The sequence below is a fragment of the Narcine bancroftii genome, chromosome 8 (assembly GCF_036971445.1).
Source record: "Narcine bancroftii isolate sNarBan1 chromosome 8, sNarBan1.hap1, whole genome shotgun sequence".
NCBI lineage: Eukaryota > Metazoa > Chordata > Chondrichthyes > Torpediniformes > Narcinidae > Narcine > Narcine bancroftii.
In genome coordinates, this window is record NC_091476.1 from 160558801 (window position 1) to 160586681 (window position 27881).

Sequence of the window (27881 nt, forward strand, 5' to 3'; positions counted from 1 at the left end):
TGTATGAATTTGAACCCAAGGTCCCTCTATTCATAAAGGTTGTGTTTACTCCATGGCTCATAGTCAACTGTAGAGACCACTTAAAAAAACCTGCAAAATTATGATATGCCATTTCTTTTCAAAAAATCAATATTATTCAATCAAAGTGAGCATTTTAATTTAAGTACTGTTTAAATTATTTTCCTTTATTAAGACAGATTGAGGAAATTTAAAACACAAAGATGGTTCAATTTAAATCTTTTTTGCAGGGTGCCTGGAGTAGGAGAAAATGGGTTACAAAATCTTACAAAGTCCTGATAACCAAGTTTTCATTACATGAAAGAAACATTATATAGAATTGTTCTGTATAGCAGCACAATTTATTCAACAATTTATGAAACACTCTAGACAAACAAATTAAGAGATTTATAACCTCATACCTCACACGCCACCATTTCAAAATGTGGTTCAGGAACACATTCACAAATATTCCTCTGTGCATCACTTCCACAAGAAAATACAATGACCTTTACACAGATACTGCCAACCTGCCCTTATCCTGTCCCTGAAACCTCAAGTTTAAAAAAAATCTAAAAGCAAAATCTTCATCTCCTATCACTCACAGCAGAAAAACCAGGTCAGCAGATAAATAGCTTGCACGGTCTTATTTAAAGTTCCCATTTAATTACACATAAATAAATATATACATGTGGAACACTATTTGCTTGCTCTGCCGAGGATCTTGTGCTTTATTAATGTCTTTCCATATTAATGTTCCCAAATTCTGGATCAATTGTCTCAAAATAATTCAATGTGTGCGGCATTGACTAAAACAAGCCACGGTTCACGCCATATTCGGTCCAAATACAACCAGGCTAACTCTTTCCTCCTTTCTCGCCTCAATTAGAAAGTTGTCACTGTAGAGCCACCTCAACACAGTCCTCCCGATGATTATTTTATTTGTCCTTTGTTATTAATTGCACGTTGAATGACTGTTTAATCTCTTTGATAATTAGAACAGTTTGGTCCGTGCCATCTGTCCTGGTTATTTCCGATGTTTGGCCTCTTTGTCTGTGCTTTTAGTCCCGGATTCTCCTGAGGGATGGCTGTTGGATGAGCTCAGGAACATCTTATCCAGCCCCTTTATAGCCTCCACCAGGTAATTCTGGAAGGCAGTTAACGCAGCGATGATGGCAGGACTCCCGAAGCCATGTGTAATCAGGCTAAAGTGAGTCAGGCAGCTCTGGACTCCAGCTTCAAGGATTGCTGTAGGACGGCTGTTTCCTAATGGAGACCGGTCCTGAACTAATAAATCTGTGAACTCCTTGCAGATCTGCCTGAAAAAAGGAAAGAGGAACAGTAAATCTTGGCAGCTGGTAATAGTTGGATTAAACAATTCATGCAGTTGTAAGAAGAAAATTTCTACTAATTCTTTGGCTATTTTAAAATAAACTGCATAATCATAAATAAATAAACACAATTAAATAATAGATAAATTGAATGTAAATATACATACTAGAGTTTTTTTTTAATTGAGACGCAGCATGGTAACAAGCCTTTCTGGCCCACAAGCTCATACCCCAAATAACTTACAAATCTCATACATTTTTGAAGGAAGGGAGGAAACTGTAACACCAAAAGGAAACACACGTAGCACAGGGAAAATGTACAAACTCCTTATAAATAGCACCAGATTTGAACCTGGGTCACTGGCGCTGAAATAGCTAGACATACCGCCACCATAACAAATCGTATGTATTCATTACCTCTGCTGTTAACTTACAGAACTAGCATCCAGAAGTCTGGACTAAAGACTCTGAAACATGAATTCAAATGGTGCCTGCCAGCTGGGGAATTCAAATTCAGGTAGTTAAATAAATTTAGTTTGAAACTTGTATGAGTAATACTGACCTTGAAACTGTGGGATCTTCATAAAAACCCATTTGATTTACTGATATTCCTCAGGCGAAAAAAAATCAGACAGCCTTTTCCAATCTGGCCTATAAGCTGGCTCGAGGCCCACTGGCGAATAGAATTAACTCGAAGAGTCAACCAACTACAGATCAAGAAGCAAGTTAGGACTGAACATTGAATGCAGACTTTGCTAGTAATAGCCAAATCTTTTGAATGAACAAAAGAAAACAGGCACAGTTTTCGTTTTTAGATTCATTAAATATTGTAGGCTTCCTCTTGTTAGAACTATTTGAAGTTGTTAGAACTGCTATTGTTCATGCTGCTGACACATGACTGCACTACCAGATTCAGTTCAACAGACACATCAAGCTTCCGGATGATACATCAGTAAGTAGTTGGCCTCTTTGGCAGCAGTGATGAGTTGGCTTGCAGAGAGGAAGTTGGACAGTGCATAAGCAACTACCTGGGTCTCAATGTGGATAAGACAAAGGAGATGATTATGGACTTCAGGAGGAAGAAGGCCAACCATTCTCCATTATGCATGAATGGTTCCATCGTGGAGAGAGCGAAGAGCACAAAGTTCCCTGGTGTGCATAAAAAGATAACCTATGCTGGACCCAAAACACGTCCTCATTTGTCAGGAAGGTTCAGAGACACCTAAGGAGGATGGAGAAGGCAAGGCTACTGGCTCCCATCTTGACAACTTTCTACAGTAGAACGATTGAGAGTGTCCTGTCTGGCTGCATCATGGCATGGCATGGTAGCTGCAATGCATCAGGCCTGGTCTACTTATTAAAATGCCAAGAGGATCACTAGGATCTCTACTACCTCTATTGATGACATTTTCTGCGAGCGCTATAGAAGACCCTTTCCATCCGACACACAGTAACTTATACACTACCATCAAGAAGGAGATACAGGAGCATCAAAATCAGGATTGTCAGGCTGGCAAATAACATTTTCCTGTAGGTTGTGAGACTGATGAACGGTATCCTGTGACCAAGTAAATCATCTCAAAATATTTATTTATATTTATTTTAAGTTGTATTGTTATGAGCCCAGACGACCCCAAAACCTAGCAGCATTAAAAATTCAGCAAGACAAATGGTCACTTAAACAAAAGTTGCTTTTAATTATCTTTAAACATGAAAACAGGATCAAACTCTAACTTATTACTCTTAACTGAACCTCACTTAACCCCTTTCTAATTCTCAGTGCACGTGTATGTAATGTGTATATAAGTTCAAAAAAAGTTATTTGATTCACAGTCCAATCTCACTTCTCACTCCTCCAAGTTCACTGGTATCAGTCAATTCTTATACTATGCACAGAATTTAACATTTATGAATTTCACCAGGCTTTGGTGCTTGGAAGCTAAATGGTTACCGCTCAGGAAGGTTCTTGTCGGTTTTCAGAGAGAGATTTGTTGCTCGTTGGACGCCCACACTGATTCCTTTAGATCAGCCACTTCAGTGTCTTGAGAAGAAACTTGCCCCATCAGGGTTTTCCAGATGAAAACTTCTTTCATTCAGGTCACCACGGAGTTCCTTTTTGTTTCCCTTATTTCAAGAGCAACATTATACAGCCAGCAATCTCCTCTTGTATGGACCACAAGGGCTTTGACCAGGCTGAACTAAAAACTCACAACCCATCTTCAAAATGGGGTTTTTCCACAAGCTTGTCAGCTTGTCCTGTTCCAGTCCCAGCTGCTGCTGCTGAACTGTGGAACTGATTTCTCTCTCTCACTCAGGGAAAACCACATGACCCTCTTAGAACAACCAACTACACTCGAACAGATTGCGGCTCCGGACCTAATCTTCTGAGTTCGTTCATTTGTTGCTTTCCAAAACAATAACCCATTACTCCACAGCATGTCCAATTAACACCTACTTGTGAAGCACTCTTCAAAGTTTGTGCAAAGGCACTCGGAGCCTGGACTGTCTGGTATTTTAAATGAGATCTGTTTTGAAGTGTTTGTATCTGTATGTGACCTAAACTGAAAAAACTGCCACAATTTATCTCCTTTAAAACATATCTATATACAATATAAAATATAATATAATCTGTCACAATATCTTTACATATGTGATTATTATGTGCTGTGTATCATGTGTGTGTGCTCCGTGGTCTGGAGAAATGCTGTTTAGTTGGGTTAATTAGGTACAATTAGATTATAATAAACTCAAACTTGAAGTTGAAATCCTACGCCTTTATTTACTCCACTTTTATTGTAGAAAGTGCTTCACCCTTTAAATTGTTACACTTAACTGTGAATAACATTGGCATTCAGTTTTTAAAAAGAGTTTGGTTAAGATGCAAAATATGTTCATGCTGAAGGAGAAATATCTTGTGAGGGAACTTGATAAACAACAGCCTGTAAATCCATTATCTATCAATATTAATTCAACACTAGTGTGTGGATTGTTCTACTTTCACCAATGGATTGAGTGAGGCCAATTTTCCTCTTCTTGAAGTTGCATCGTGTGCCAATTCCTGGGGGATTGATGAGGAAAAACATAACTTACATGTCTGTATCTCTAGCCTTTTATCACTTCCATACATTTCCTGGAGAAACTCCCAGCTCCCAGCATAAAAATTTGTAAATGAGGATAAAGCTGTGGCATAGTACTTCTCTCGTCACTCTCTGCAAATTTCATGAAGCAGCTCTGGGCATCTGCCCTAGATTTCACACAAACAGTCAACATCCTTCTGGGTCACTTTTTATGCCTAGGGCTGGGCTGAAGGTTTCGAGACCATTTGGTTGCTGTTCCCCACAGCTGTCATCAAATCAAAAACAGATGCAGGAGGTTCAGGCTGAGTGTCTTTAAGGCCGAGAATATAACGTCTTTTTCATCAGTTTAGAACAGTAATTTTCAATCTCTCACCATCCAGGCTATTTAAAGGAGTTGATCTCAGAAATATTAGCTACCACTGAAACAGACATTTGTAGAAAGCACATCAATTGACTTACAGCTGTAATATAAACATCAGCTCAGTGACTTTTTAGTAATAGGCCAAAGTAAGCACTCATTTTATTTTAATTTTCTGAATTTTTCAAAAATGAAGAGATTTAATTGGCAGATGGCACAAATTTAGTGGTGGTGTTGATAATGAGGAAAGTCATTGGTCTGGGAATTTGGGCAGAGCTCATCAGTTGGGCTGAGAAATGGTATGTGGAACTTTATCCTGATGTGAGGTCATGTATTTTAGGGATCCCAGAAAGGTGGGACATTCCATGTGAAGGAACAAAAAGATCTTGTATAAGTTCCAAGATCCCTGAAGGTAGCAGTAGAGTGAAGAGGACATGCAGGATGCTTGCTTTCATTAAATTTTTATTTTTATTTTATTTTTAACTTTAGCCATACAGCCCCGGTAACACCCCATTAACCTACACCCCCATCCCCCACCCCCAGTACATTTTGAATAGTGGGAGGAAACCAGAGCCCATGGAGAAAACCCATGCAAACACGGGGAGAACATACAAATTCCTTACAGACAGTGCAGGAGTCAACCCCGGTCTAGTCCCGATCGCTGGCGCTGTAAAGGCGTTGCGCTAACCACTACACCAACTGTGCCATCCCAATTTAGCAGGAGCACAGAAAATACGCAGGGAGGTCTCGTTAGGCCACAGCTGGAGTATTGTGTGTGTGTGTGTGTGTATGTAGTTCTGTTAACCACAGTTAATTGAAGAGAATAGAGAGGAGATTGATCAGTATGTATTGTTTCAATTATGAGGAGATATTGGAGAGATTGGATTTGTATTCCTTAAAGCAAATGAAGCAGAGGGGAAGCCTGATACCAGTATATAAGCTGTGTAGATAGGGTAGATCGTAAACCTTTCCCCAGCACAGAGGTGTTTAAGACCAGAGGGATAGGTTTCAGGTGGTGAATAATAGATTTTGAGGAGATTTGAGGAAGAATACCTTTCACACAGGACAACTAAAATCTGTACATATGGCCTGAGATGATGACGAGGAAGGTGCTCTCAGAACATTTGAAATGTAACTGGACAGGAATGCATCCGGAAGGCATTATAAACAGGGGTGCAGTACTGCCGGAGCTCACCGGAGTGCTGCTCCGGCTCCTCAGGGGGCCGCTCCAGGCATCTCCTTGTTGCCGATTTAGTGGCCTCCAGCACCTAAAATATTAGCACTGCAACCCTGAATGTAGACTATAGAACAAGTGCCAATAAATGGTATAGGTAGATATTTGATAGTTAACATTGACATGGTGGGCCAAAATACCTGTTATGTGTTGCAGGACAATGATTATTTTAGCTGCTTATACACCTTCAAAGTTCTTCTGCTTTTAGATTTGTAATGACATATGGGAAAATTGAACTGATGTTCCATTTTTAAAAAAAGTCTTTCTAGAATTCCATTTGTATTTCTAGCAATGTCATGCTCAGTTTACCATAAGAAGCAACCACTTGTAGAAAGAGTAAATTTGGAGATTTGTCTACATTTGCAGTCACTGTACTAACAATCAGTTTGTACACATATGCCCGCCCTCTCCCCGTAGTAAGACCTTCTATTCAAATTATTTTCCCTAATCCTTGTATGGACACCAGCTCTATCAACTGTTTTGTTCCAGTTTACAATTTTTAAATAATGTAGTCCTTTAGTCCAATAAGGAAATTACTATTTAACTTGTTATCCTCCTCTATGTGGTGTCACCCATCAGTTCATATGGACAAGCACACGAGGCACACTGCCTGGGTACCCAACACTGGACCATGCACGAAGCAAACAATAGTAGCTACTGCTCATCAAGGGAACAAATCAGAGGGGGATGGGTTGGGCTGCTCGATCAGACAGCTGAACAGGGCTCGGTGCCTGGAAACAGCTGCCAGTTCAGTGCCCCGAAGGTACTGTGCTCTTGTGTCACACAGAAAAAGCACTAGAAATTTTGGGAAGCAAATCAAAACAACCCCCAGTTAAAAAGTATGGTCCAGCTTCAGATAATTTGGAATAGAAGCAGTTCTCCTCTATGTCAAGTGCAGGGAATCTTGAGAACAACCTCATTTTAAAATCTTTTACCCTGTTCGCAATACCCATAGAATGCAGAAACAAATTATGAAATGATTATAGGCTTAACAGATACAAATATCTGGCAGAGAGTACCAAGCAATGATTTAATTAAGAAGTTCAGATATCACCATGTAAGCATGACTCATGAACCTCAGAAGTGACACAAGATTCAACAGCTGGTTTATATAAGAATGGATCAAGCAACTGGAATGCAATCTAAGATTATTTCACGTTTGATTTTATAACTCTATCACACTCTCACTAAGCACAATAAATGCAGAATATGAAGGTGGGAAGGCCTGAGGTCTTGTGGAGATGTGGCACTGCACTGTTTGACTTCATAGCATCAGATTGTAGTGAATACAGATCATGTTATATTACATATCGTAATGTATTCGTTTATTGCGATTTACAACACATGGCATATTTCGTCATTGAGGTCATGTGGAGCTCACGGGTAAACAAGATCCAAAGCAACTCTTATCTGGTGAGACAAATCTGTCCATAAACCAAAAAAATTAAAATCAGGATGCTGGAAATGTGCAGCAGGCCATGCAGAAATGACTTGTCTAATGGAAAGTTATCAATTTGAAACATCAGCTATGTTTTGCTCTCCAGGCATACATCTGACTGGCTGAGTATTTTCAGTACTCTCTATTTTCACTTTAGATTTCCAGCACCTCCATTTCCTTAAGACTTCTGTTCATATATTGGGAGGGAACTTCAAAAAGGCACACCCTGAAGTCATCGGAAACTAAATACTGGAAAAGGTTCTCCAGAGTAAAAGCAACTACTTCTAAATTAGTGGCTTCAACTCTAGGAGGGAGTCTAGATTATCAAAATCTGGAACTCAGTGGGAATTATTTTTTAGACATACAGCTCAGTAACTAGCTCTTCCAGCCACCAAAATACACCAATTAACCAACAGCCCCCTAAATTTTGAAGAGTGGGAGGAAACCAGAGTACTCGGAGTAGACCCATGCAGACAGTGCCGGATTCGAATCTGGGTCACTGGCGTTCCGCTAACCGCTGTGCTCACTGTGCTGCCCTTCTTCTTCATTTGCAAACCTTGGTTGTAGCAGGAGAACTAAAACAACCAATATAGAATCTGCCCTCATTTCCAGCCAAGGCCTCAAACAGGCCTTTCAGGTGAGGCAGAGCATTGATGCACATCATCCAACCTGATCTACTGCATTCAACGGACCAGATATTGCCTCTACATCAGTGAGACTAAATGTAAATTGGGTCATCGTTTCAACAAACACCTGCGGGTCTAAGTTTGAACTTATAGTGGCCAAGCCTTTCAATTCCCCTCACCACTGACACATATGTTTGTCCTTTTGCCATATACATTGCTAGGGAGAGGCTAACTTTAAACTTGAGGAAGAACGCATCATATTCCTCCTGAATATTAAAGCCAATAGCATGAATATCATTTTTTTCTTATTTTAGTTAACCCTCTATCAAGTTCCACCATTTTTTTCTCTCACTTAACTACTCCCTTCCCCTTCCCAGCGATCTCCATCTTCTGTTCTATCACCTCTGTGGTTCCCCAGTTTCGTCCATCCCTTGATATAGCTAACATCTCCCCTTCCCTCTATAGTCTCATTGACTGATCATTTCCACCCATGGATGCTGCCTGACCCAACAATTTACTCCAGCAGCTCATTGTTTACTTTAAGGTTACGTGATCTAATTGTTAAGTAAACAAAGCCTCAGGCCACTCACAGAGTTAATTGCTATTTGGTCAGCAATTCAGAATGAAAATGAAGTGTCGGATCTCCAGTACAAATCATCATCGTCTTTCATCGATCGATCTCTGATATTTCCTCAAATCAGAACAAAATCCTGAATATAATTTAACACAAAGCTCCTTAAATTTTGTCAAAAGTATCTGAAAAAATAGTCTGAGAAATCCAATTTAACATTTGCACTGCTAAAATAAACTATTTCTTTGAACAATGATGATTCACTATTTCTGAGCAGAAACCAAATGAAGCACAGGTGGTGTGTTCACCACATTTCACACCCTGAATTAAAAATGAAGCTGTTAAAATTCATTCTCCAGCTTCTTTGCCCTCAACGTTCAGGAAAACAAAGAAAACCATTTGCAAAATGAGGAAAGACACACTTCCACGAGCACCAAGAAAACCATATTATGTTAGGAAATTCTTCACACTGTGCTCGGATTGTAGCATCATGAGTATCATGGGAATTGCAGACACAGATGTACAGTAGTTGGTTAATTCTGTATGGCTAATAGTGTGAGAGCTCAGGGAAAAATAGCAGTAGCAAAGCCCTAACATTTGACAGAATCTGAAGCCCTTAAATTAAAGCATGGAAGACAATTTTTATAGGTGAGCTTTAGTATAACAGTGGGAAATATCCAATTTTTAAACTGTTTTAAAGTGCCAGAAATGTTAATGTCACAATCTGATTGTCTAAGAAAGTTAACAAATGATGGTATAAAGAATTGCTTGTTCATATTCCGAGTATTAAACTATTAGTATTTTTACTCTTATGACTTACTATTTAAACATGGTTGGTTTCATCACATTTAAATTTTTAATTTTTAAAAAAAATTTAAACATACAGCAGGGTAACAGGCCATTTCAGCCCACGAATTGTGCCGTTCAATTTACACCCAATTAACCTACAACCCTGGTACATTTTGAATGGTGGGTTGAACCTGGAGCACATGGGGTAAGCCGATGCAGACCTGGGGAGAACGTACCAATTCCTTACAGAACAGCGTGCAATTCAAACCCTGGGCCCGATCGCTGGCACTTTAAAGGTGTTACGCTAACCGCTGTGCCAACCATGCCACCCTTCTATATGTATATCACTGTATTGCTTAATCAAGATTAGTTTAAATGTTGCTTGACTGTCTGCCAAGTACTGGATAGTGTTTCGATGTTCAGAATTCTGCGTCATGGATTGACAGGAGTGGGGGGGAGGGTATTGCTCTATCCTGAATTCCCCCAAATATATAAGCCTCCAAACTTTATCAAATCACAATCAAGTTTCTACTGCACAGAAAGGATTGGGGGGGGGGGGGGGTGGGGATCTGCCCAGAAATTCACGCAACAGTCAAAATTCAAAAAAAGGGAATGAATTTCAGGTGCAGAGTACAGCACAGGGACCAGATTACATAGTATATTCAACGACACCAAATGCAGATGAATTTATAAAGAAGCAGATTCTACTTGTCTTACACATTGTTATTTTTCTTACTGACACCGTTATTGCTTCCTGTAGATACATCGTTCACTTATCTGAAAATATCACAAGGGAAGTCATTCTTGATTCCCACTTTCAGTCATTCTTTCAAAATCCAACTCCATTACACAGATACACAGCATGTCAGATGGAGCCTAAATGCTCTTGGCTCTGTCAAAACCAAAAATGGATCCTTGGGCAAAATTGCAGTTCTCACCATTGCCTGAGGTGGCGGCTTCATTTTCAATGCTTGTGTTAAACAACCTAGAAAGCTTCACAGGGGAAAATATCATACTCCAGTGAAACCCTAATACTGTCATTTCTTGCCGAGTGCCTCTTACTAGCAGATCTATCAAATTGATGGTGACATTAACAAGGATTCAGTGCAAGACCAATTGTATGAAATATTACAAAGGTTATTCTTCCAAGAAAATTTAATGATATTGCAGTGTTAAGCCCTGTGGGTTCAAGGTTGTTGGCAGGTGTGCAAATTCCAGTTTAAACAAAATATACCCTGATGGCAATGCTTGAAAAACATTACATCATGAACTATTAATTAACACCAGACAGGGAAATTTGCCAGTTATTTCCCATAAACACATGCACCTCAGATACTGCTCTGACGTATCTCCAGGACAACATGTCACTAACCTGGAGCCAATCCTGTAGACCAATAAAAACACACCAGGGGCAAAATGCAATAGCCCTTGAAAATCCACAAGGGAATTGAAATGCGCAATCCGCTGTTCCTCAATCAGTGTAATGCAGGCAATGCACCAGAATTGTATTAAATGCTGCCCTTCAGCAATATTTTCTGGAAACGGAATCAATTCCTATGTGAACAATGATGACATGTCCCTCGTTGCCCCCTGAACCCCTTCATTGTATCTAAACTACCCATTATTTACGCTCAATGAACAAAACTTCCTCCGTTTAAAAACTGAGAGGCCTGAAACAATCACAAGCTCCATTCCTAAGCCTATCATTTCATCTTTCATAATAGCTTTCAGAATGACTCTGATTCAAATTATGCAGTATTTTGGCATCATAGTTGACCCCTGATGACCTTTTGAACCCACACATGCTGAGTCTTACAGACCAGTAGCTCCTTATGCATGGACACGTTGTGGCTACAGCAAGTGCTGGCAAAGGTTCAACAACTGAAACTGAGCTGCAAGACAGTGAAAAATAATTCAATAATGGGTAGAGGCTTGGTGGAGGAGAGGGAAAGGAAGAGAAATAACCTACATGTGTAAAGGGACAGGAAGCCCACCAGATGATTGACTGAAAGGCAATGGAGCTGATAGCTCTGGAGGTCATTGCCATGAATCCAGCAGGTCTGTATGCAAGAAATTCAATGCCCTTAAATGAGTGGTCAAATACACTGCATTCATTTCAAATGCCATGGCTGACCAAGTACACAGAGGATGATCATTTTTTAAAGCCATCAACATCTATGACACCTGCCCTACTGCTGCAGAGTTCCTTTAGAGCACCACAGAGCAAATTGCCCCTGGTCTATTCCATCACATTTGGTCCAGCTTTGCTGTATTCATGATATGGTGCAAAGCTGCCGCTGTGTACATGTACAAGCCTAATGAGCCTGCACAACAGCAGAAGTGACTTATCACCCAATATCCAAACATTGGTTTGCTATGGAGCTTCAAATGCTTTAAGTACTGCAGACTAGCACAAATGAGGAGAGCATGACCACAGGATATCAGGGGTTCACTGCTAAAGACAACAAGTGCAGTTGAATATTGAAAGGAGTGGAAATTTTTATTTCTCATGTTAACATATGGTTTACACAAACAATTCTGTGTGTTGTCTGTGGCGGGTCCTAACAAAAGCTGGTTAGGGTTGTTCCCATTCTGGGTATGCCGAGGCAGCCATACTGAGGGCTGTGCCTGTGAATGAAATTGCATACCACTGGACATCAGTGCTCACATTAAAGTTCTCTGATCATTAGTACATTAAAAGCACAGAGAACTTAGAAGATGGAACACACAATGATGCATCCCTCAAAAGTATGATAACTTGTATCTTCTGTATTGTAATCTAAATATTATTTAGAAGCAATGTTAATTCTAATCAAGAAGTAATTTTCCACCAATTCTTTTCTAATCCTTTTTTAACTTAATTAAATCAAAAAGTTATGAAAGACCAGCATATTATAGTTCTGTGTTATTTCATGAATACTGTATACAGTAAAACCCTTGGTATCCATCAATAATGGAGATTGATAAATGCCAGATGTCAATTTTCTGGTTGCTTGAGATTGTGTGTCGTGTGATTGGTAAACTAATGGTGAGGTGTACTGATCTGAAACTTCTATATGTTTTACTTATTTATTTTCTGTGATTTTTTTTTCCAGTTGCTTGAGCCTGCCGGTTGCTTGAGGCTGCCAGTTGCTTGAATTCCAGATAACAGGGGTTTTACTGTATAACTGCTAGTTAGGAATTTCAAGGAGAGATTTTCACTTCACATTTTTGGAACATTACAAATAATCTCTATTTTGTCCAATAAAACTGAACTTCTAGATTGCTACATAACTTTTATCAGCACAGTGAACCACTGTGAATGCAATGGCTGCAGACAGAAATGCTGTTTTTTGGCTCTGAGAAAGGAGACAGAGGGAAAAGAGGAGGGGGGAGTGAGAAACAGAGCTGAAAGAAAGGCAATGGGGAAGAAGGGGGAGGGGTTTAATGGAGAAGTCGATGTTAATGCCATTCAGTTGGAGGATGAGGTGTTGTTCCTCCAATTTGCAGGTGGTCTCAGTCTGGCAATGCATGAGACCATGGACAGACACGTTGGCAAAGAAATGGGGTGGGGAATTGAAATAGATGGCCAGTAAGAGTTCCACGCTATTGCAGTAGACAGAGTCGAGGTACTTAACAAAGCTCCCAGTCTGTCCAACGTAGAGGAGACCTCAATGGGAGCACCGGATGCATTACCTGACCCCTGCAGATTTCCAAGTGAAATATTTCTTCCCTTGGTGGTGAGGAAGGATGTGTGACCACAAATGGAGCATCTCTTGCATCACAGCACAGTGCCTGCCTTGAATGCCTTGATTAAGTGTGCATCAGAATAAGAGATATTCAAAGACCACCCCCACCGCCACCCAGGCCATGCCCTCTTCACTCTGCTACCACCGGGAATAAGGGTACAGGAGCCTAAAGACGAGGACTCAACAGCACAAGGACAGCTTTTTCCCTACTGCCATCAGAATACTCAATGAACCAAAGACACTGCCTTACTTTTCGTGCACGATTATTTTTATAGTAATGTTGTAAGATGGTTATAACATGAATGTTTGCTCTACGACGCTGCCGCAAAACACCAAATTTTGTGACTTTTTAATGACAATAAATTCTGAACAAATGTTTTCAATGTTAAGAGCAATATTTACTCCATTGTAAAGATACTCGTAGACTCCACAAAATTATTGCTCATGAAAGTAAAAACTATAGGTCGCAACAGTAAGATCATATCAGAGACTTCAATTCTGACGGCAGAACTTTTGGATACAGTTCTGAGTCAAATAGTGTTGAATCCTGAAATAGTATTGCATCCTGAATTTAATATTGAGAAAAAATAAGATCCAGTGAACGAACCATGAAGAAATGCTTTGATATTCCTTTCTTTTCTATGAATCAGTGTTGGCGAAAGTCAGCTTTAGATGTTCAGAGACTATTGGTTCAACTTTAAGTTTATTGTCACATTATTCCTGGTAGAGAGAAAGATTGAAGTGAATCAAGAGATAGGTTGTGAAAATGGATTGGAGGTGATGTTTATTGAATGGTTTAGCAAATTGAGGGGCTGAATGTCTACTCCAGCACTTATTTCTTGAATTCCATTATTCTTGCTGAATTTCTGCAATTATAATTGATATTTATCGTCAAAATAGTCCTTTCTGAACAACTGGAGTCGACTTTAAGTGGTTGAATGGAGAAATATGATAATTGATATGTTGTACTCACTTTGTAGCAAGAAGCATATTTTTTCTGGCATGGAGTTCAGCGGGGTCTGAATGCTGTCGGGTCAAAAATTCTGCCGCTGCCTTCGCAGGGAACTCAGTCTCACAAACATACCCAAAATCCCTGGCCAAGTGCACAGCCTCTCCTACAGAAAGCAAAACAGAAACTAGAGTGAGTGAGGTTGTTTAGCATCAGAGGAGAGCAACCAAAGGTAATAAGCATGAATTCAAATAAATACAGTAACTAATTGCCCTCCCCAATGATTCACACAATCAGGCAAGATATTGATTTGAGTTTCAAGGCAATCACCCTGTCCAGTACTAAGACAATGCATCTCACTTCACCTCAATAGTACTGCTGTAAAAATCTTTGACATTTCCAGCTACAGAATTTACAACAACCTTATAACTCACAGCACTACTTCGCCACCAAAGATCTGTCTGTAGTCTTGTAAGATTACATTTTTTGCATTAACTGTAACTGGGAGTGTTTCATTATATTTATATATATATGTATACAGAATTATCTTTTTCCTTTTTTGTGTGGAAACTTATTGTTTGTTAGCATGGATTACATACCTATGTAACTGCAGCAAGTAAGAATTTCAGTGCATCTGTACTTATGTGCATGAGAATAAACTTCAACATCATCAACCTTTTCTTACCCAGTGTCTAGAACTCCACTTAATACTCCAGGTCTACATTTTGCCATGTCCCATTCACTTGTAACCCTGCCGTTATTAATCTTCTCTGGACACCGATGCCCTAACATATTAATTTCAATGTTCTTAGGCATGTTGACATGTTCTTTCGCCTCTCCCAAACATCCTTTCTCTTCATCTCTATTTGTTTATCTTCGCTCAGTCCACATTTCCAGTTTTGGTGTCATTGTTCATACCTTCTCCTCGATCACTTCCCAGACATTGAGATATTTTCCTCATTTTTAAGTACCTCTTCAAATTCTATATCATAATCCTTATCTTAAGAAAGCAGCTTCTATCCTCAAGGATCCACACCACCCAGGTCATGCCCTCTTCACACTGCTATCATCAGGAAAAGGATACAGGAGCCTGAAGACAAACACCCAGCAGCACAAAGACAGTTTCTTCTCCTCCACCGTCAGATTTCTGAATTGGCAATGAACCACTACCTCACTTTCTCCTATTTCTTGCACTGTTTATTTATTTTTTGGTCCTCCATCAGCCAGCTCCCCACCATGACTACCAGCCCCCCCCCCACATCTCCATCGGGCACACAAAACTCAAAACGGTCAACCAGTTTACCTATCTCGGCTGCACCATTTCATCAGATGCAAGGATCGACAATGAGATAGACAACAGACTCGCCAAGGCAAATAGCGCCTTTGGAAGACTACACAAAAGAGTCTGGAAAAACAACCAACTGAAAAACCTCACAAAGATAAGCGTATACAGAGCCGTTGTCATACCCACACTCCTGTTCGGCTCCGAATCATGGGTCCTCTATCGGCACCACCTACGGCTCCTAGAACGCTTCCACCAGCGTTGTCTCCGCTCCATCGTCAACATCCATTGGAGCGCTTTCATCCCTAACGTTGAAGTACTCGAGATGGCAGAGGTCAACAGCATCGAGTCCACGCTGCTGAAGATCCAGCTGCGCTGGATGGGTCACGTCTCCAGAATGGAGGACCATCGCCTTCCCAAGATCGTGTTCTATGGCGAGCTCTCCACTGGCCACCGTGACAGAGGTGCACCAAAGAAAAGGTACAAGGACTGCCTAAAGAAATCTCTTGGTGCCTGCCACATTGACCACCGCCAGTGGGCTGATAACGCCTCAAACCGTGCATCTTGGCGCCTCACAGTTTGGCGGGCAGCAACCTCCTTTGAAGAAGACCGCAGAGCCCACCTCACTGACAAAAGGCAAAGGAGGAAAAACCCAACACCCAACCCCAACCAACCAATTTTCCCCTGCAACCGCTGCAACCGTGTCTGCCTGTCCCGCATCGGACTTGTCAGCCACAAACGAGCCTGCAGCTGACGTGGACTTTTTACCCCCTCCATAAATCTTCATCCGCGAAGCCAAGCCAAAGAAAAAAAAAATTTATATCAATATTTGCACTGTAATGCTGCCGCAAAACAAAGAATTTTGAGATATGTTCATGACAATAAATTTTGATGCCTCTTCTCTTCTTCATTGTCTTCATGAATCTTCTCTCATGCTTCAACTCAATCCTAATTGTTGATTATTCCTCTTTCCCTTGTTCCTTTTGAAATGTTTTATAAACTTGTCATTTTGCTCTTCTTATTAACATGAAGATTCATGCTAACCTTAGAAGCAATGCAGCCTGTAGAACCTTCACACCCCATTCCATTCTAACTACTGAATTTACCCTGACAAATGCATTTGATGGCAGCCCCATGTTCTCTCAGATAAGCATTAGTCACTTGGTGACTTGCTCTGAAATGTGTCTGCAATCAAGGGCAATCCTGGGATTGCAGCAAAATCTCAAAGACTTAAGTTATGAGCAGAAAACAATAAAAAACAAGTTAATTTATTTTCAGAAAGAGGCAATGATATTTTCTTTATCAGTTTAAAATGTGTGTATCAGTTCAGACTTGTGTTCTACAACCTGAGGTTTTTCTTTAATCACTCAGACTAAAACTCATTTGTAAATTTTGGAATTTGGAACAATCTTGTTTGAAATCTGAGTGCCCCAGAACTAAGGGTGCATAAAATTTTACACTCAAATTAAACCTTAAGAACTGGATGCTTAGCATTAATTATGCATCCTCCTCCATTAGACTTTAATAAAAGTTATTGACTAATTAATTCTCAAAGCAATTTATTCTCAGCAAATTCACAAAATGAAAAGGGCTTCAGCAAAATCTGTCTTCATTGGAAGTTTCATCACCACATTTAAACAAAATTACAAATTTAGTAATAAACGAGAGATTTAAACGTACTATTGTTACATATTTTCTAATACAAAATCTATTGCATACTCTCCTCTTGCATCAACCAAAGGAACTTCAGTTCTTGGAAGTAATTAGGAGCCCCCAATGGAGTCTTGACACAGAGTGGCATATGTCATTCTGATCACTTGCCTTGACATTCATCACCTTCATTTTCGAGACTTTGCGTTAATGACAAGGAAACCAAAAATAAGAAAACTGGAAATCTTGCAGACAAGGAAGGAAGCACTTAGCAAAGCTTCTGGAGTTAATATAATTGGACATTGTGAAGTGCTTTGAAATGGTGATCATGCATCACATCAACTCTTAATTTACCATCCAGCCTTGACCCACTTCAATTTGCCTATCCTCTAAACAGATCCACCTCCTGACTCTCCACTCTGTCATAGAAGGTCTGGTCACCAAGGACAACTATGTTAGATTACTGTTCATGCACTGCAGCTCTTCCATCAGTGCTGTAGTCCCTAGAAAACCCATTGTAAATATTCAGGCTTCAGTGCCCCCATCCTTGCAACTGACAAACCATAATCAGTGAAGATGGGTTTCATCATCACCTACACCATCACACTCAACACTGATGCTCCTCAAAGATATATATTCAGTCCACTTCAGTACTCTCTCTGCACCCATGACTGTACAGCTAAATACCATTCCAACTCCATCTTCAAATTTGCTGATGACACCACAGTAGTGGACTGGGTATCAAACGATGAGACAGAATCCAGGAAAGAGATTGAAAGTCTGGTGGAAAAGTGCCAAGATAACAACCTCTCACTCAACATCAATAAGGTGAAGGATATGATCATTGTCTTCAGGAGAATGGGTAGAGTTCAAACCCCTGTTCAGATTAATGGCATGGAAGTCAAAGGAGTAGATAGCTTCATGTTCTTAGGAATAAATGTCTGCAATGACCTGGCCTAGGACAATCACAGTGAACCAATGGTCAAGAAACCTCACAATGCCTTTACGTTCCTTGAAAACTGAGGAAGTTCAGTCTGTCCCCTGTGATCCTCAACAACTTCCTCAACAACAGATGAACCAACAAAAGCATTCTGGATGCATCACATGTATCCTGAACAAAAAGACTGTATGATATAATTTCAGTGGTATGGGAACTACAAGATCGGAAGAAATTACAGAACTCAGCCCAAAACGTAATGAAAACCTCTCCCCTCTATGGATTACATCTACTTCGTCTACTGACCAAGAAAGGCAGCCAACATAGTGAAATACCCACCACATACCAAACATAGTCTCTTCTCCCATCTCCCATTGGAGAGTAGGCTTTAGAATGTGAAACTATGCACCAACAGGCTAAGAGATAGTTTCTTGTCTACAGCCATCATGCTCCTGAATGAATCCCTTAACAGTGTTATCATATGGACTTGCTGGTGCTAATGGATCTTCCTCTTTATTGTAATCCCATAATCTGTAAATTGTGATCTCTATGCAGTTGCATGTAATGTTAGAGATAACTGTTCGCAAAAGAACCCTTTCAGTGTACTAAGTATTTTATAACAAATACACTTCAAACTAAACATTACTGAGAAGAGAGAGAGCAAGCAGATAGTTTTGTTAAATAAGTTCACTCAAACAAACCATAGTAAATATGCATGTACAGAGAACCAACAAAGGTAAAACAGAGGTTGGCATAACAGTTAGCGCAATGTTTCACAGCGCCAGCAATCAGGACTGGGGTTTGAATCCCACGCTGTCTGGAAGGAGTTTTATGCTCTCCCATGACTGCATGGGTTTTTCCAATGAGCTTCAGTTTCCTCCCACCGTTCAAAACAGATGGAATATGTAGGTTTATTTGGTGTAAATTGGGTGGCACAGACTCGTGGGCTAAAATGGCCTGTTACCTTATGTCTAAATGTCTAAAAAAAATGCTGGAAAATTCACATTCCTTGATTGATGGTGTAAAGCATAAAATAGCATTTTCTGAACATTGGGATGGCAAATGAACCATACATTTTCTAAATTATACAATTTGATTTGAGATACTTTCACATCACTTTGACCCATCTATGAAAATATGACAGAAGCAGGAGTCAGCCTCAAGACTCTTCCATTATTCAGTTAAAAGGCCTAAAACTAATGATTCAGAAAGAAAATAATCCTCTGACTTACCGTAATCTCGCATGATTTGTATGGTTAATTTGTGTGAGTCAGGTAGCTAAGAAAATAACCAAATAATTTAATCTCCTGTCTCAGTCATACTTGGAAGTACACTACACAGTCTTTCCATTCAAATCCAGCTCCATCCTTTTTCAGGTAAGGCCTTAGTTTCACTATGGTAATAAAAGGAAAACAATGTAGTAACAGAAATTTTGTGTGTTCTTACTTTAGACAATGTATGTGGGGTGAACTGGGATTCACTGATAGTGTGTTGTGCTGCTGGCTGGCCCCGCCACCCAGCTCCGCCCCCATCTGCTCACATATAACCCTGGTTTCCCGCCTAAACCCAGAACCCTTCTGAAGACTACTGTGAGACCCTACCCTTAGTTATAACCTAATAAAAGCTTTTGATCTCCCTCCAGTCATGAGAGCTTTTATTCATGCTACAATTTTATTAGCTTATTCCTGAAATGATGGAAGCGCTACTCAAGCCAGGTATACAGCTGATAGACCCTCTGTCCTCCAACACAGCTGAGGAGTTCACATACTGGCTAGACTGCTTCCAGGCCTACCTAAACGCAACCAGAGTTGTCTTCCACACCGATTAACTTAGGAGGTCCACACTAGTTTTGAAGGTAGGAATGAAAGGGTATGCAGTCATCAGGGACTGCACTGCATATGATGCTGATGTCGAGGCATTGAAAGCTCAGTACTTGAAGTCGCAAAACAAGTCCTAGAGAGGCATCGACTCGCTCTAGATTGCCAACGACCAGGAGAGACCATCGATGACTACCTGCTGGATCTGTGGACGCTTCCCAAGAAGTGCAGGTATGAAGTGGCTACGGGCCGCATTCATGAGGAAGAACAGATCCGGGACACTTTAGTCGCAGGGGTCCACTCCAGGTACATGAGGCAGCGACTACTCGAGTCAGGTAAGTAGGACCTGGTTAGTCACCTTGAACTGGCCAAATCGTTCGAACAGGCCAAGCTCGAAAATGACAAAGCCAGCGAGCTCGCTCACCCAGGTGACCCCTCCAAGGACCGGCTACTCCCACTACCCCAGCCCTAACGGCTGCCTCTTCCCATGCTAGGGAACAATCCTGTGCTAGGGAATGCTTTTTCTGCAGCAAGAGTCAGGATCCCCAATCTCATTGCCAGGCTAAAGACTCAGTGTGTTCCAACTGTGACAAGAAAGGGCATTGGGTAAGAGTTTGCCGTGCGAGGGGAAGCTTGGGGAAGTCCACAGCCTGCACAGCTCCTGGAGGCCAAGCCATCTGCCCAGAATTCACCAGAACCCACTTGCTGCACTACAAGCCAACAGAGGGTGGCAGTGAGGAAACAGAGTAAAAAGGCTCAGCAGCCATCTTGCCATGACCCAAATTCAAACTTGGCACCACGATCAGAGAAGGAGGAAGGAGGCGGCCATCTTACTGCGCCACGAGGTCGACGTCAGTATCTGCTAGTGAAGGGCATCGCATCCAGCAGGACTACTAGCTACAACCCCTGGGGGAACAGGTAGGTTGAAAAGGAGAACACCATTGTCTGGAAGGCTATAAAACTGGCCCTAAAATCAAAAGGCCTTCCAGACTTACACTGGCAGGAAATCCTCCTATGGTGTTCCATTCCATCCGGTCGCTACTATGTACTGCGACCCAACGCTATTCCTCATGATCTCCTATTCAATTTTGAGAGAAGGTCGGCATCGGGAGCTACACTCCCAACCTGGCTCACCACTCCTGGTCCAGTCCCTCTCAGAAAGCACATGAGGAGAAGCAAGACCAACCCCCTGGTGGAAAGGGTGAAACTGCTCCGCGCCAACCCCACATACACCTATGTGGAGTACCCAGATGGCAGAGAAGACACCGTCCCCATCAGGGACCTGGCACCTGCCAGAACAGAGAGTCCGTTGTCTCAAGTGCTCTGCGAGACACAGAGCTCATTCTTACCACCCCCAGTCAGGCCTCAGGGAATCTAGTTCAGGAGGAAAGTGCACCCCTCTCCCCTCCCAGCCCACCTCTTCTCCCTCAAAAGGGGACCAGGAGACCCAAGGAGTCCAAGGCCCCCCAGAGCTAAGGTGCTCCACCAGGATCTCCAGACCTCCCGGACTGCTTAAATCTGTAAGTAACTGTATATTTTATGACTTTTTTTCTTTTCTGAATCCATGTTCTCTGTCTTCATTCAGACCCCAAATTCTGCAGGAAGGGGTGAATGAAATGTACTGGGATTCACTGGTAGTGTGTTGTGTTGATGGCTGGCTCTGTCACCTGGCTCCGCCCCCATCTGCTCACATCTAACCCTGGTTTCCCGCCTAAACCCAGAACCCTTCTGAAGACTATAAGTGAATAAAAGCATTTGTTCTCCCTCCAGTCATGAGAGCTATTATTTACATACGCTACAGTATGTAAACTATTCATAAATCCAGCTGCTCAAACCAGTAGTTAAGTTTAACAATGCTATAAAAATATGTCTCATGTTACTGGCATTATCTGCTTTTTGGTTTACTGGTAAAGCAATATGTTTGCAGTTAAAATCTAAGTCAAAGACTTATCACCATATTCTGCCATCTGTTCAAGTCAAGATAGATTATTTGAGCACGGGTAATAAAGTTGGAATTAAGATTCTCCACGCACTCTATGGGACGTTTTCATGTTTAGCTTCAAGTCGAGAGAACTGAAAATATTGATGCTTATGGAATAAAAACTCACTGCAAAAACCGTATGAAAACAAGACATCAAAAACAGCTAAAGACAATAGAGAATAAATACACATTCAGAATGCCTGGGAAGTGCTGGCTGTCCTCAGAGAATTACTAGCTGTTGTCTCTGTTAGGCGCCGGATTCCTCTGTGGTAGTGGAAGTCCTGAATTAACTGGCTACCCTTCAGCAGCTTTCCCTGAGTTCTCCCCAACTTTGGACTTCTCAGGTTAGACCAAGTGCAGAAGCAATAAGTCCATTCTTTTCAGTGGAGAGGAATGATTAGGAGAGATCATCTTTATTAAGCTAAGTTATATGTTAATGTGAGTGAGTTTATTTGAATGTTTAAATGCTTTTTAAAAATGTTTTGGCTGTTTCTGGATTCTTGGAATATTCAAACATATTAAGAGTTTTTAATACCTTTGAGTCACTACTTAGGAAGCTCTCATTAGGAATTGGCTTTGTAATAAGCAGGATGTTTATCTACGAAAGACAACTATAAATTTATCTCCAGTGGAAGTTTATTATCTGCTTACATTACTATTTTGTTTTCTATTTTTCACTGCTACTTCTTTCTTTCTCTCTCACATGGTCTTTCTCCCTACCCCACCCTCCCTCCTTCCTTCCCTCCCTCTATCACAGGTTTCTCTTTATATCCTCTTGGAAATATTTATCCCAGCTTTTACAAAAAGGTTGCAATAGATATTTAATAGTGAACTGAAAATAAATGCCAATAGAAAACACTAAACATAGCTCAAAAATCAACAGATGCTGGAAATCTGAAATAAGAACAAAAAATTTTGGAAAGGCTTTGGCAGATTAGGCTGCATCTGTGAAAAGTGTAACTGTCATCATTTCAGGCCCAAGACTCTTCATCAAAACAAAAAAAAAAATCGCTCAATCACTGCACAAGCTGAGTAAGTGGTTCAAATGCCATTATCTAGAGGCCTAAACAATTGATAAACACGAGTTCAAATTCCACCTGGGCAACTGGCAAATTTAAGCATGTAATGAAATAAACTTGGTGCATAAAAGCTGAGTGATGCACAAAGACTGAAAGTTGCCGAAACTGAAGGCTTTTATTGGGAAGAGATGGACAGCATCCCTGTGTTGGTCGCTCACACTGACCTGGTCTCGAACTGGGGGCAGGCTTGTGGCATGACAGCCTTTATGGGGAGAAAGGGGAAGAGTCACAAACCAGACACTGAGAGCAGGGTCAACCAGGAAAGGTCATTTTTTTTTTTACACATGACAAAATGTAATCAAACCCATCCACACTGGGATCAAGAGTTTTGAGCACAGTCTACAGACTGTTATAAAAATCTATCTGATTAACTCATTCAGGGTAAGATCTTATTTTTATCTTCCTGTTCTTATCAGCACTGGCCTGACCAATGTGTTTGACATTTAACTGCACATTTACCAAAGCCATCAATCAGCAAAAGAAACGTGTTTCATGGTATGCTTCTTGTTATTTTTTTTGGATCAGAATGTTTGCCGCTTATGGCAACTCAAAATATCCAGTAATTGACCCTTTGCAACAATTTTCAATTGGGGTCTAGAAAATCAATTTTGGAAAACAGTCACTGAAAAGTAAATACAAAAATACATTGTCATTCCCAAAGGTCTCTGCCGATCATTACATAGCTATATCACCCCTTAGTAATAAAATAGCTGGTTGCATTTCCCCATTTTCCTGATGTGTGTAATAAATGATCACCAACAAGTATTCAGCAAGTGAAATTCACTGTCTAGGAAAAGGATAAACTAGAACTGAATGTACTTTGTATGAATAACCAGAAGATGACACCATTTGTTAGCTATTCGCATACAAAAGGAACAAAAGAAAAACCTTTTGATGGAAACTCCCAAAAGCAGGACCAGTTGAACAGATTGGTTTGAAAATTAGGTGGATCAAAATAAACAGCCTGTCATAACTACACGTATTTTAATGGAAGGGGAATGAGTATAAATAGATTAAAATCTTATAAGTTTTTTTCCCAACATGAGAAAATAATTTCAAATTGATATACTAGAGAAAATCAATTGTTAAGAGGATCTCAATTCAAGATTTTGTTGGGCCATTGGGTGGGTTTGAAAGACAGAAACTAAACAAATAAAAGACAGAAAGTGTAGTATGGGGGTAATGGGGAAGATGATCGAAAGGTCAGTTCAGAGAAAATGATCATGGGCAGGAAATTAGGAAAGGCTAAAGAGAACAATGAAAGATGAACATTATATTTTTTTTAATTGAGAAGAAAATCAATAGGATGTATTTATATGATGCTTTTAAACAGCAAACAATTCTTTAGCAATTCTTCTTTAGAATCATTTGGCTTGCAGTGGAGAATCTCTGTGCAATATCGAAAGACCAGTAAACTAGTTTTCTACAATAACCCTGACTGTGATAAAAACAGATCATACAATAGAAACTTTTTATTATATGTCAAATGTTTGCAATTTCCTCTTAGAAACAGAACTTCATTTCCTAATCAGCCTAATAATTAGATTCAGTCACAAAATTGATGTGTTCTTCCTACCAAAACTATAGACACTGCTTTCCTCTATATTACAACTCACCATAAAAACCATAGCATTTTTCAAGTCTAATGTTACTCTGGTACATATTAAATGTCCTTACGAATAAAATAAAACTTACTTCATATGCTGTTCTAGCATATTGAACAATGCTGCATTTAAGAAAGAGAAATATTTAATTCGGTTTTCCAATATAAAATTGGTAGCAGACCACCAAATGGGCCATAATCTCCTGCTCCAGTAACTTGCCAGAGGGGCATCAAGTGCTATATTCAGTCATAGAATCATAGGTTGTACAGCACAGAAACAGGACCTACGGCCCAACTTGTCTACATCGACCAAATTATCTACCCAAAACTAGTCCCAGTTCCCTGTGTTCACTTCAAACCTCTCTAAATCTTTCCCATCGCATTGTCGTACATTTTAAACATTATATTTGTATATGCTTCTACCAGTGCGTCTGGCAGCACGTTCCAGATATCAAGAATCCTTTAATGGCATGTACATATTACACAACATTTATCAACTTTTGCTGTCGTAATGGCAGAACAAGAGGAGCCACTAGCTTGGCTCCCCCACCAATAAGAGAAAGAGAAGTGAAAGAGAAACATTTCAGAAATGCCATCTCCGTGGATTCACTTCCTGTACCAAGTATCTGCAGTTCCCCTCCTGTGCTGAGTGTCTGTGGATTCACCTCCTGTACTGAGTGTCTGTGGATTTGCCTCCTGTACTGAGTGTCTGTGGATTTGTCTCCTGTACCAAGTGACTGTGGATTTGCCTCCTGTATTGAATATCCGTGGACTTGCCTCCTGCACCGAGTGTCCGTGGATTTGCATCCTGTATTGAGTGTCTGTAGATTTGCCTCCTGTATCAAGTGTCTGTGAATTTGCCTCCTGTACTGAGTGTCCATGAATTCCCCTCCTACACTGAGTGTCCGTGGATTCCCCTTATGTACTAAGTACCGAGTGTCCATGGATTCATCTCCTGTACCCACCATTGGCACTCCCACGAGACATGATCCCAATACCTGGTTCTCACAAGACAGTCTCCAGCAGGCCGCAGCCTGGTGTGTGTACTTTGGCCTCTGAGCCCCTTGCTGGTCAGCTACTGTGGTCTGCTTCTCTGATTGGTCCTCTCCCAAGCTTTTCCAGTGAGTTATTAAAGCATTTAGTTCTGACTAATTTGGCACTTTCCTGAATCAAATGTTGCAATTCATATATGCGCCTTTCAACAGAGCGACAAATTAAAGTTATGATTTTGAATACATGATGTTTGAGCAGGCATGTAAAATAGCAACAACAATGGATATTATTTTCAAATATCCCAAGGAATTTTTTTGGCAGTGTTAATGAAGTGTGTGGTCATGTATAGCTGAAACAAAGTTGGGAACTTGGCTTTAGTGAGAAAGGTAAGACAGGTGGGAAAAGCTTGTACTGATATATTGATGTCATTCAGATCACCCTTCAGTTTGGAGCAGCAAATCCTTTAACTACAAAAAGAAAGAGCACATAACCTCAGTATGTAATGTAACATGTAACATAAGAAGGAAGAATAACGTCAACCAATGAGCTTCTCAATGAAAGAGAGAAAATAACTGATAACAAAAAGTCATGAAGGCTGTGGTAGTGAACAGTGACTTAAAGTTCATATGCCGTGATTGTTAATGATTATTTTAATTTTTTTTTCTTTAAAGTAGAAGTTAATGGCCAAAACTTTGAAATGAACATCAATAGCTATTGACTGCTCAATATTGTACAGGAATGTATACATAAAAAGCTACAATCAATTGCCTTTTAAAGAAAGCTAAATTCATATTTTGGTGAGGCACTGAAAATGCAAGGTCAGATATGATGTAAGAGTCAAGACAAAGTTACCAATTCTTATGAACAGGCCAACTTGATTAGGAAAGACTGGCTTAAGGCATAAAGAAAGATTGGAGGAATACACTCAGGATGAGCATTTCTAAACCATGGTTAGATAACCTTCCACAGCATGAAGTAAATCTGTCAAGGATTGATAAACCGGAATTATGGGCCACAACACCCAGACAAGCACCTCTCTGGAGCATATACACGAGAGGCTCAGCAAGTCAAACTGAACAAACTCAACTGACACAGTGCATTGATTGAATCTGCCGACAGTAATTTGGTGACAGTCCTTGTTGTGGAACTTCACTGGCAGAGTGAATTTGCTCCTCACTACCTAGATCTGCACAGGTAGTGAGCAGACAAACACAATGAATAAACCTACATGACCTGATTCTCTTGAAGCCATCAGTTGAAGGTATAAATGATGACAACAACATTGGTCAAAATGACTTTTACACAGTCATCATAAGCCTCTTTCACATTTGCCAGTGATCCCAGGAATCGAACACCAAATCGGTCTTTGTGAAAGCCAAGTGTGAAAGCAAAATCTCCTCATCGCCAGCATCAGATGATGTCATCTCACGCCGGGGATTGGCGGCCTCAACCTCTAATACAATCCCTGGCGTCTGCAGAAACCCACGTTGAGATCACGCAATTGCATTGCAGGCACTCCCTATTAAAGGTAGCACAGACCAAACATCAGGAATAAATCCTTGCAAGTGTGAAACCGTTCAGTGTCCCAGTTGGGAGTGGTCAGGTGTGAAAGGCCAAGCCCCCATTCCTATATCAGGACACTGAGTGGCAGATTTACTGGGGTACAAGTGTGAAATTGGCTTTCGAGACAAAGTCAAGTCTTCAAACCAAGATAATTCCATCATATTGAATAGAATAACTTAGAAGTGCAATGGACCATCAGGGCACACCAACACAACCTTTAGCCTTATGCTCTGGCAAAAATCAAACTGCGGGATCAGACCTCGTTCAATGAGGAGCATAGAAGAGCCTGCAGAGTGCAGACATATCCTAAAACGAAGGGCCAATCTGTCAAAGATGCAGCACAGGGCAACATGCATGCTTGGCATCAAAACAGCATAAAAAAGATCCAAGACAAACTACAATGTGCAAAAGACGTCAATCTTCTGCAGTCCTGTCATATCGAGTAAATAGAAGCATTCCCACACTCTGTGCTGATGCGACTCAATATGTAGCACTGAATCCAAGGCTGAAATGTTTTACAATCATATTGAAGTAGAAATGCCAAGTGAATGATTCACTTCAGTTTCCTCCTGAGATCCCCACCATTAGAAAAGCCTGTCATCACACAATTCATTTTATATGAAACCATGGTACCGCTGAGAACCTTGGAAGCAGCAAAAGCAGCAGAGCCAGATAACATCTCAACAGTTGTGCCAAAGGCTTGCATTCAGAGCCAGCTACACCTTTGGCCAGACTGCCCCAGCATGACGACAAAACTGTGGGAGTTGCCCTTTGTCCTTTCTACAAAAATCCAGTCAAACGCAATCCAGCTAATTACTGCCCATTCGGTATACTCTGAATTGTGAGGGTTTTCTAACAAGTCCCATCAAGTGGCACTT

At 40.7% G+C, this 27881-nt stretch overlaps 1 protein-coding gene across 1 annotated transcript in view; it reads right to left on the bottom strand.

The window, feature by feature from the left end:
* Positions 1-383: 383 nt before the first annotated feature.
* The window catches only part of LOC138742136 (transcription factor AP-2-beta-like), a 105287-nt gene continuing 77789 nt past the window's right edge, over positions 384-27881 (bottom strand). Inside the window, exons 6-7 of the mRNA XM_069896318.1 lie at positions 14123-14264; positions 384-1316 (exon numbers count right to left, since the gene is read on the bottom strand). Coding sequence (XP_069752419.1) covers positions 1025-1316; positions 14123-14264 — 434 coding nt within the window. The 3' untranslated portion in view covers positions 384-1024. The remainder of the gene's footprint in view (positions 1317-14122; positions 14265-27881) is intronic.